Source organism: Polypterus senegalus, chromosome 1 (assembly GCF_016835505.1).
Source record: "Polypterus senegalus isolate Bchr_013 chromosome 1, ASM1683550v1, whole genome shotgun sequence".
Classification (NCBI taxonomy): domain Eukaryota; kingdom Metazoa; phylum Chordata; class Cladistia; order Polypteriformes; family Polypteridae; genus Polypterus; species Polypterus senegalus.
The window spans coordinates 237,944,035-237,956,059 of NC_053154.1; the positions used below are offsets into that span (position 1 = coordinate 237,944,035).

The window sequence follows — 12,025 nt, forward strand, 5'->3', positions numbered from 1 at the left end:
TAGTCCCCGACTTCGACAATGTTACTCCTCGGCCACGAGAGGGCAGCCGCCAGGGACTATTTGGGGGCCACAGGGACGGAGCTGGAACGCTCTTTATGAGAGGACGTGCCACCGCCAGGGGGCGCCCGGACAGTAAGAGAAGCCTGGATGGCAGCACTTCTGCCAGACCAGGAAGTGCTGCCGGAAGTAATTCCGAGGACACCCGGAGTGCTTCCAGGTGCTTTCCTGACACTTCCGCCACACCAGGAAGTGACATCAAGGGGAGCACCTGGGGCTCATCTGCATCACAATAAAAGGGGAAGCCTTCCTCCAGTAGACGAGCCAGAGTTGGGAGGAAGGAGACGAAGCTTGTGGAGGAGGACAGGAGGTCAAGGAAGGAAAGAGAGAGAGAGAGAAAGAAAGAGAGAGAGAAAAAAGAAGTAGAAGATGACAAAGACAAATGAAGAGAGTTGGTGCTGGTAGACACTGTGGTGCTCAAGAACTTAATAAAGGAGTGTGTTTTGGACATCCTGGTGTCGGTCTGTCTGTGTCTGGGGGTACGCTTTCCACAATATATATATATATATACACACACATACACACACATACACACACATACACTAGGGGGCTTCGCTTTGCTTGCCAACCCCCGTTTTTGGTTTTCCGGATACAAACTTTTAAGATTTTTTTTTTCTTTGAATTGTTGCTATGTCATTAGTTTCACTTTTATATCAGAACTTCTGTAAAAACAATATTTGGAATCTTTCGTGCCCAATATGATGAATCTTTTAAATGAGGTCAGTGAGACATTTGTTTAATGACTTTGTACCATAATTCAGGATAGGTTTCTCTGTTTAGAGTTTTAGCACAGACAAAACAATCTACATTATCAGCAGTTAATAATTTTTTTTGCAAATTAACCAATAAATGCATGTGAGGTAAACTCAGTTTTTGAAATTCTCTGACTTAAACTTCAAAGCCTTACAATATTGATATACAGTGCATCCAGAAAGTATTCACAGCGCATCACTTTTTCCACATTTTGTTATGTTACAGCCTTATTTCAAACTGGATTAAATTAATTTTTTTTCACAGAATTCTACACACAACACCCCATAATAACAACGTGAAAAAAGTTTACTTGAGGTTTTTGCAAATTTATTAAAAATAAAAAAAACTGAGAAATCACATGTACATAAGTATTCACAGCCTTTGCTCAATACTTTGTCGATGCACCTTTGGCAGCAATTACAGCCTCAAGTCTTTTTGAATATGATGCCACAAGCTTGGCACACCTATCCTTGGCCAGTTTCGCCCATTCCGCTTTGCAGCATCTTTCAAGCTCCATCAGGTTGAATGGGAAGCATCGGTGCACAGCCATTTTAAAATCTCTCCAGAGATGTTCAATCAGATTCAAGTCTGGGCTCTGGCTGGTCCACTCAAGGACATTCACAGAGTTGTCCTGAAACCACTCCTTTGATATCTTGGCTGTGTGCTTAGGGTTGTTGTCCTGCTGAAAGATGAACCGTCGCCCCAGTCTGAGGTCAAGAGCGCTCTGGAGCAGGTTTTCATCCAGGATGTCTCTGTACATTGCTGCAGTCATCTTTCCCTTTATCCTGACTAGTCTCACAGTTCCTGCCGCTGAAAAACATCCCCACAGCATGATGTTGCCACCACCATGCTTCACTGTTGGGATGGTATTGGCCTGGTGATGAGGGGTGCCTGGTTTCCTACAAACATGATGCCTGGCATTCACACCAAACAGTTCAATCTTTGTCTCATTAGACCAGAGAATTTTGTTTCTCACGGTCTGAGAGTCTTTCAGGTGCCTTTTGGCAAACTCGTGGTGATTATTTTCCCTTTTTCGAGTAATAATTTCCATTTGTTTTCGCTACTGCGATCTTTCTTTTCTTTTTTTTATACTTTCTAATTTTCCTACTTTCATATTCTTTAACTTTCTCAATGTGTATCGCACCGTTTTTTTTTTTTTTGAGCCTTTCGAATTCAACTGCTTTCATAATCTCTAACCTGCTCTGCATGTGTATAGCGCCAACGTTTGTGAATGTCTTTATGAAGTTCTACTTTGTCTTTTACTCTCTGTCTTTTAATTCTGAGCCCGATTGGACATGCTTATTTCAATTCCACTTGTTCCAGGCTGATAATTACTTTCCCTATTTTCTAAATTTGCACCTAGATTATTCTTTTTTTTCTCTCCAATGTGTTTGAGTCTCCTTTCTCTGTGCTGCTTTCTTCTTCGCTTAGTCGTCTACGTTTCATTTATAATGTATTGTCCTTATATGCTTTATATGCGCTGAGAGACCCGGATCTGTGTGTGCTCAACGCCTTTGAACGACTGAGTGTTTTGCTGCCCATGGTCTAATTTGATATTGGTTGTAAGTAGGGTGTGTCTTGCAAGAATCTCATGTTTTACGTCCCTGCGAGACGGTCCTGGGTCAATCTCTTGGGACATTAGAGGAATGTAATTACTCCGATCTCCAAATAGGGGGTTACAAATCCCTGCAGCACGCTCTGGTGGTGCCCAAGGACCCCAACAGGGTTGCACCCCTGAACTCCAATTCCCAGTGTGCCCTGTGGGTATCCTGTATGGTAATGAAGCTCAGGGACGCTGCCACCTGGCGTATCAGGGATAAAGGAGCCAAACATTGTTGTCTCCCCAGGGTTCTACTAAAGAGGGATTTGGACAGATAGGTTGGTTAATGGTACTTTTCCTGGCCTGGAAGCGATTATCAATAATGACCCGGGCGCTGCCGCGAGTTGCAGCCTTTCCAGCAGCTCTGTGTATGACTATCTTTCTACCTTTTTCTCTATTTCACTGATCATTCCTACCACTTTCTTTTATGTGGACTTGTTCCCTGGACACTTTTTACTACTTGCACATGGATTTGTGAATTTCCCCTTGGGATTAATAAAGTATCTATCTATCTATCTATCTATCTACAGTGGAAAGATAGAGGAAGACTGTCTCTCAGAGCCACGTGTTTTCCCCAGTATATGGCTGATGGGTGGCAGCATCCCTCCTGTATGGCTCCTGTTTAGACACCTGCAAAGATGCATGGGAGTTTTAGTTCTGGTGGGCGGCCTCATTGGGGTCTGTGGGTGCTGCTAGAATGGACTACTGTGGGCAAGCTCCCTCTGACAGGGGAATGTTCAGCCTGACCCGGAAGTGCTTCATGTTGGCAATGACACTGCACTGGTAGTACTCCTGGGTCCAGGGTGAAAGAAGCCATTCCACCTACCCTAGGTGAATGAGAGTTGGAAGTGGAGTGGGTAAGTTCACCTGGGAGGAGAGGAGAAAAAGAGTGGATGAGAAAGAGTGTGTGAATAAATAAAGACAAAGGAATGTGGTAAAGAAAACTGGTACAATGTATTTCTGTTTAATAAAATACTTTATTTAGATACAGGACTGTATATACAGTATGTATGTGTGAGGATATAAACAAAGTATTATGATTGGCTTTATAGTAATCATACAATCTGTGTATAGAATTTGTCCCTGAGTCTACTGGTTCAAGTGCCAGTGGTCCTGTACAGTCTAGAAGAAAGAATGGGTAAAAGAAAGGACTGTGCAGGATGGCTCATGTCTCTGATAATGGACTACTATACATATTCCATCTATATCTATACCCACAATGACGTTTAGCGTCGTTAATTACATTCCTGGGACTGTATCTACATTTCTTGTATGCTTCCTTATCACCATTTCAAAATAAATTGCTGTGTGACTTCAGAAAATTCCTCATGTCACCTGTGATCCATGGGTTAGAGAATAAGCAGATTGTTAAAGCAGATGCATACTCGTTCACACATTTTTTTATGAATCCTATTACAATGTTTGCATACTTATCCTGATCTAATGAGGTGTCTTTAAACATGTCCCAGTTATCACAGTCAAAGCAAAATGTTATTTTTCCTCTTTTTCTTTAGTTCATCACTGATCTATTTTTCTTGCTGACTACTCGTGTTTCAATTTCTGCTTGTAAGTTGGCAGCAGTAGCACTGACAGGTAAGCAGATTGTTCAAGTAATGGGCAGTAAACATTTTTTATTGAGGTATAATAATGATCTAGAATATTAGCACCCTTCATGGAGCAAGTGATATGTGGATGATATGTAGGGTAAATATTCTTTAAATTTGATTTTTCCTCAACAAATAAATAATCCCTAAAGATCAAACTATTTATATTCTGTAATACAGCCATACAGATCATTCACTGTATTGTTCATGATGACTTGCAGAGGAAAATAAACAGCAATCAAAAAAACACCAGTGAATCCCCTTGGAAGATTGGGGATTATCAGCATTTGATAAATAAATATTCAAGATCAGGTAAAGAGTTTTTAGAGACAATTTTAGCATTCAAGTGCCACATATAGCTCACCATAAAATACACAGCTCCTCTTCTGCTTTCACGTGACAGTTCAGTTTGAACCACATTAAAAACAGTAAAGCCATTTATGTGTATTATATTGTCTACTGTTTCAGCAGTTAGCCACATTTCAGAGAAACAAAAAAACCCCAGAAATTTCTGATGTCTATATGTGTAACCAGTCTTGCCTTTATGTTGTCTGGTTTATAATCCAGCTACTGCACATTAACCCCAAAATTGCTGAGCAGAGGTGGTTGGTTGCTGTGGTGTTTTGCTTTCACCTGGGCATCTCACCTTCATCCCGTTTCCCAGCTTTTTGTTTGATTATTCTTAGTTGAGGCATGTTGGTTGTATTGTCTAAGTATAATTGATGGCAGTTGCTCCACATTCAATAGGCTGTCACTTTTCAAAAATGCATTTGAAACAAACAGCACCAAGCTCTCTAAAGGAATTCAATGCCTCTGTCTGTAGATTTAGTCATTTACTCAACAGCATTATTATGAAATCTAACTCTGATCAAATGATGACTTGTCAAGACCCAAATCTGTTTTAATTTGGAGCTTTTACAGTATATGGATACTCAATAATAGTCAATGTTTCACAAGTTCAGCATTAAGCTAAACTATTTCAAGTTGAACTAACATTTACATATGATTTTACCTTTGGAATAAAACATTTTCTTAATATATTGGGCTATCTTGAAGTGTACAAGACAAAAGTTTGAAGTGTCACAAAATGTATTTAAGACATCTCAAAGAATTACTTATGTCTTAAAATAGAAGGGAGCTTATGTCCTGAACGTCTAAAGGTGTTTTCCAGCCTAATTTGTTTGGTGAATGTTTATCAAACCCTGGTGCGATTTCAACAAAAGTCCATTTCATTCAGATAGATCAGAGCACATCAATTGCACCATAGTACAGTCCAAAACAACTGTACCCTATGGAAATGGTGGTCTCAGTGTGGTACATAGAAAACCCTGGAGTGTTTTGCACGGGATATGCATGTGATATAAAATGGGACCAATCTAACTACATGAAATTCTGTGCATTATGGATGAAATTATGCATGCTGTGGTCGTCACGCTAAGAGTCTGTTTTTCAGTAAAAGGTACTCTCATTCACAGCATAATGAGCTGAGGGTTAACATGAAGTGGTAAAAACAAAATGATAAAAATATATACACTGTGGAGACCAGACTCGACACAGATAGGCAGACACCACACATTTATTTACAATATTTACAATACTCAGTCCCGCACACAACCCAGTGCCCCTGCACCACACACCATCAGTCCATGCTTCTCACAATTCTGTCCTCTCTTCGCCGTCTCCACACCTCTCCTCTGAGCTTTGTCCTCATCCATCTGACCAGCTGATGACTGGAGGCAGGCGGCCCCCTTTTATCCCCACCTGGACGTGCTCCAGGTGCCTCCTGATGAGCTTCCTCCCTGGGTAATACTTCTGCCAGCACCTCCGGGTGTGGCAGAAGTGCTGACGTCCAGGGCTTCACAGTCTTCAGTGCACCCCCTGGCAGGGGCCACGGTCCCTATAGGGTTGAGCTTCCATGCTCAATTCCCATGGCCCCCACACAAACCAGGTTGACTGCCCTCTCGTGGTCTGGGGGAGGCATAGTTCCTCTCCCAGTCCTTCTCGGCATCCCAGCCGGCCGCCACAACACAGATAGATTCAAATGCAACACAACTTGCATAAAGCAACTCACACAATTACCAGCCTGCAATTCAGGCTCATGGCCTCTCAAGTTAACAATCACATAGCAGTTGAATGAAAAAATAAAGTGTAAATTCACTTGTGGTTTAATTGAAACAAAAATAGGATGGTCCCGTGAGACAGACAATCAGACCCACCAGTTTTACACCATAAAATTGATCTGTGCAGGTGAGGCATTCTCTCAATGCGATTGCTTTAACTTTGATATAAGTAGTACATGTTAATCAAACATTCCAAAATGAACATTATTAACAAATATTTAAAAGAGTTAAGACAGTAGGCATGTAATTTGAGGTAAGCTAATTAAGATTACATTCATCATGAGGCACATTAGTGTGTGTCCTCAGCATAGCTTACTTTCTTTTGTACATGTGTCCTTTCTGTACTATGTGTAGCAGCGTATCATTTTCTAGTAGTCTTCCAGCTTTGATAATAAATTTGTTTTGCTCACAGAGCCATGTTTGGTAAATACACCAAATAACTAAGGGAAATGTGGAGGTGCACAAACACAACTGTTGTTGAACCTCCATGATATGTTTTTCTTCAATGAAAGAAATCCATGACACATCCTCAGGTGTTTATTGATATGTTTAGTTTGCTTGAAAGCTTGCACTTCGAAGCATAAGCAAAATGCCTGGAATTTGAAACAAAGTAATAGATCATCCCCTGATTCGGAACAAAGCAAACAGACTAGGAGTGTGAAAATGCCTTAAAAAGACCAACTGGCCACATATTTTGTTAGCATGATTTCTATTACATTTCAGCCAATGTTTATAAAAAGTTGTCTACTCTTTTTCACTTAAATAGGTATGTGACTTTATTTGTCGAAATATCACATGCCTTTGGACAGCATGATATGGTGTAACAGGAGTGGGAAGTCTTATGGTGTTTTTCCAACCCCAAATAATGTCAAGAAAAAAAATGTATGCTTATTACCTTTTCAACTCAACTCCTCACTCAGCAAGTATATGGGCACCAATTCTAATTGTTATCCCTTTACCTTTGACCATCATTTTCTTTCAAACAGGCCATATCTGAAGGGTAGATTTTTCCTTGTCCAAAGTTTGGAGTGTGTACTGCCCTCTATCAGTCAAGAGGCATTTTGACCATCCCTTCATTCTCTCAATACAAGGCGGGTTAGACATACTTGCCACTTTATGGAGTTGTCTGCCTTTTGTGGCAGAGTAAAGTTTTCTCCTACCAGATCATCCTTTCCTCTCCTCTCCTTTATATGTTTGCTTCTGCCTTTTGGGGCAAGCAACAGACCTACATGGTGTACTACACTGGCAATGCCTTTCCTTTCACACTGTCATTATACTGTAGTTTAGCCTATGACCTTCCCTGACACTCCTCTCGCCTATCTTTCATATGTCCCTGCTAAGCTCATTCCCTTCTCTACTTCTCCCTTTCCTCTTTGCAATCCTCCTTTCTACCAGACCACCTATCACAATGTATAAAATATATTCCTAATATTAAAGTGAACTAATAAAACCTAATGATACTGTTGTGATGAGAGCACAACAGCTGAGTTCGACCCACAGCCTGTTAAATTTAATGCCATACTTTCAACTCCCAGCCCTATTATTAAAACCTACAGTTTCCCTGTGGCAAAAGGCAACAACATATAAAAACTCATAAAGTAAGAAATCTATTATTGTTTTGTTTTCCTTTAGTTATCCAGTTATTGGCAATAGTTTTTCTTTTTTTTTTTATTAAGTTCTTCTAGAAAGCAACCCTGCATTATGCTGTAGCAGAGATGATGTACTTTTCACTTGCTATGGGGTGCATATATTTTAACATTTGATATAAATTAAGACTTTGAAGACTAACATGCTTCGGTGTTGTATGGTCAACAACAGTTACTGACATACAGTATACATTAATTTTAAAAAAGTTTAAAATTTAAATCAGGTTTAAATCTCATAGGAAACAAGCAGGCAAGAAAGTTTTAAAAATTACCCAGATTAATTAAGCACAGTAACAGGAGTACAGTATTTATGGTTAATTGAAAAAAAATGTAATCACTTTAGGCCTACATTATAAAACTTGCCCTGTTTCTTTGTTTGAAAAAAAAAAAGAATATATAAGTTAATTAATACAAAAATTAACCTTGAACCCAGTTTTATTGCATTTGTAGGCTTTGTGGGAAGTGGTATGTACTTTGCATTTAATATCAATTCTGCACAGATCTGTCAAGGATATCAACCACACTTTGTAAAAGAAATGTTCATAAAGAAGGTCATTCACTCATGTTTTGTGAGAATAATAGCAAGTTATCTAACCCAGATTAATGTCATCACAAAGAAAAAATATATAGCATAAAGAAACTTTTACTTTGCATTTACCTTGCCAAAGCTTCCCTTTCCAATAGCTCGCAGTATTTGGAAATGGTCGAAATTCACTGAAACAAAAAGAAGAGAAAAAATTAGTCCACCTTAATAAAAGGACAAGTGTCTGTGTATCTGTCCGACTGCTATGTCTCTGTCATTCCATCAGATGGCACATCACAAACATGATCCATTTGTTGAAATGATTAACGTAATGCATTTTATTACTACATACATTTTAAAATACTTTCCAATAGATGGCGCACTGCAAATATTAACACGGATATTTACGTGGATTACTTTGATTTCAACCTGTCTTTTATGGGTAGAACAGGTAGTCAGCTAACATTCCACTTGGCACTTAATTAACAAAATATTACCATGAACCAGACTACAGTAATGTACTGAATAAACTGTCTACATTGCTTAAAAGTTGGAATAAAAAAATAATAGTTGAAAGTAACTTACTGGATTACAAGTCTCACTGAATTGAATACCTAATGCAACAGTGCAAACATCATCTGGAGATCTTTCTTATCCAACGTATACACTAATGCTGACTTTATGCTACTAATTATATTTGAAAATCAGGTACAGAAAATGGTTTGGTGACTTTCTTTTTTATTATTTAACAAAATGACAGAACTGATTCTTACCAATGTCTCAGCATAAAACTAAAGGTAGCTGGCAATCACATTACCTTCATGTTAACTTTAAAAATACTCCTCATGTACAACAAACACTACTTTTGACTTCTTTAATTTGCCTGTAACTTGATCTTTCTTAACAAATTGTCTCTTGCATCCACATTCCCACACACTGGAAGTGAGGATTATGAATGTAAACCTGCAGTCTGAAAACTGCACGCAATTGGACAGAAACATACAAGTGGCACTCATTACATTGAAACACTGAGTATGAGGCCTGCTTGACAGACACTGCTTCACTCAGATCAGGTATCTTATATTTTCATACCTGTAACAACGTTTATTTATATAGCACATTTTCATACAACAATGTAGCTCAAAGTGCTTCAAAAACTGAGAAAAAGAAATTTGCAAGGAGAGAAAACATTCATGATTAAGCGATAATATTAAAGAAATAAATAACAACAAAGCAAAGTTTGTCTGACAAAGCTAAAGCCATGCATTGGTTGAATTTATCACTATGGATACTGTCATGATGATAGGACTAGATTTTCATTAAAAAATAAGTGGTAGAGATTAATTTTGGTTTGTTATTTGAGGACAGCCCTAAAGAGTAGTCTATACTATGGGGTAGTACACAAAAAGGCAGGATCGATTGTCACACATTTTACAAAATGAAAATGAAACGTATATTAAAATCAGCATGATTATACTACAATGGAATTAATATATTACTAGAATAAAAACTGTAACATAAAAATAATTCCCTGAAGTATTTTCATTTGAATTAAGACTTTCATGTCTTTTTTTCAAGACTTCCAACAGGATGCAGCCATGCTTTATAATGAGGCGCCTTTTTAAAAACAAAAACTTAAAGGCAACGTGCAACCATCTTAAAGGAGATAAACCTGAATGATGTAGGAAGAAAAACCATATAAATTTGAATAACTGCAGAGCCAAAAAGCTTCTGCATTATGTATCAGTAATAACAGAAGGAGAAGACAGATTTTTAAAAGTAAAATAGGTTAGTTTTAACAAGCAAGCATAAAGTCTGTATGACAGATCTTTACCCCTTCTTATTCTCCATGGATCCACATCTTTACCTTTCCAGCTAAAACCACTCTAAGCAACTAACCACAAGTACAAGAAATAAAATATTTTTTTAAAAACAAAATTTATCAATTAATAAAAGGTTTTGCATGTAATACTGTATACGATTAATTGCATTAACCAACATATTTAGTAGATTTTACAATATCTACTGTATATTAAAATGATATTTTTTCTTAAATATAAAGTATTTTTAAAAAAAATCAAGTTTACGTTCATCCATCACTGCAATCCTGACATGCAAACTATATCTCTGGCACTTGTAAGCCTATGTCCATTTTCCAAATAGAACTCCATTTTTTCTATGACAGCCCGAAGATCTGTGTGTTATTTGAAACTGGCCCGGTGAGAGTGAGTGAGTGAGTATCAGGCTGGCAGAAAAAGACATTCTTTATAACGATAATGATAACATGGCAGTATATTTAAAAGTAGCTATGAGAACAGAATCCAATAACGTTTAAATTAATTAACCATGGCTTTATATTTAAATACTTATGAATTGACTCCAACAGAAAAATATCTCCCAATAGCAGACTTGAGAATCAGTGACTAGCTTTGGTGCATGGAGACTATGATGACACACTGCTGCTAGTCTTTCCTTTTTTAGTGCTGTGTTTTCAGCTTGGTTTCTAACAGAGAGCATTTAGAGGTCCAAATGACAAGAATGCCCCCTAGCACTCTTCAAATAATGTCATTTTAGTAAAGGCATTGAGACTTTCTTCACCTCTGCTCCTGAAGTGCCTAACCTAAAGATTGTTACTAACTAGCAGAAAACAAGGTAGATTGTTCAAAAACCTGTATTAGACTAAAGGGCTTGATTAACTAGCTCATTTCCAAATACTGTACAAAGAAGATTTTTTTGTGTAAATTAAATCAAATACATAAAAAGTCATAAGCGTGTGGGGTGATTCCTTTTTAGTGTTTTAATTGCTTGAATCTTATTTCAGATAGTGAAAACACAAATTGAATAAACACACGTTATCGGCAATACACTAATAACCCAATTGTGCTCCACTCACTTAGAATCTGGAACCAATGTAGAAAGCATTTTAAGACGGAGAAGCTTCTTTCTGTGGCACCCTGCAAAAGAACCACCTCTTTCAACCCTCACAAACATATGCAGTTTTTAATATCTGGAAAAAATTTGGAATTAACTTGCTTAGAGACCTTTATATAGACAACGTCTTTGCATCCTATGAACAATTACGCTCCAAATTTAACATTCCAGCTACAAATTTCTTTCACTATCTTCAAATCAGGAACTTTGTTAAACAGAACCTTCCAGATTTTCCTCATCTTGCACCCTCATCCACGCTGGAAAAATTATTGCTCAATTTCAAGGAGTTAGACTCCATCTCTACAATATATAAAATCCTTTTACAATCCCTTCCTTTCAAAGATCCAAGAGGACACTGGGAAAATGACCTCTCAATTAATATATCAGAAAAGGAGTGGAAAGTAGCAATGCAGAGAATTCACTCGAGCTCCATAAGCAAAGCATACAATTATACAGCTCAAAATTATATATCGAGCACATCTGTCTCGACTAAAACTCTCCAAAATGTTTCCAGGGCATGATCCAACCTGCGAACGTTGCAACCAAGCCCCAGCCTCACTAGGTCACATGTTCTGGGCCTGCTCCAAATTAACATTATTCTGGACAAAAATTTTAATTACCTCTCAGACAGTCTTGGACTCACAATCCCTCCTAACCCATTAACAGCTGTGTTTGGGGTTCTTCCAGAGGGTCTTAAAGTGGAGAAAGACAAACAAACTGTGATTGCATTCACTACACTGTTGGCACGCAGACTTATTCTGATAAACTGGAAGAACCCAAACTCTCCTCTT

At 38.2% G+C, this 12,025-nt stretch overlaps 1 protein-coding gene across 2 annotated transcripts in view; it reads right to left on the reverse strand.

Moving 5' to 3' along the window:
* LOC120540031 (serine/threonine-protein kinase 32C) overlaps positions 1 to 12,025 on the reverse strand; it is a 422,829-nt gene that overhangs the window by 188,504 nt on the left and 222,300 nt on the right. For both annotated transcript variants that reach the window (XM_039770492.1, XM_039770484.1), the window contains one exon: positions 8,439 to 8,494. In XM_039770492.1, the coding sequence (XP_039626426.1) occupies positions 8,439 to 8,494 (56 nt within the window). The remainder of the gene's footprint in view (positions 1 to 8,438; positions 8,495 to 12,025) is intronic.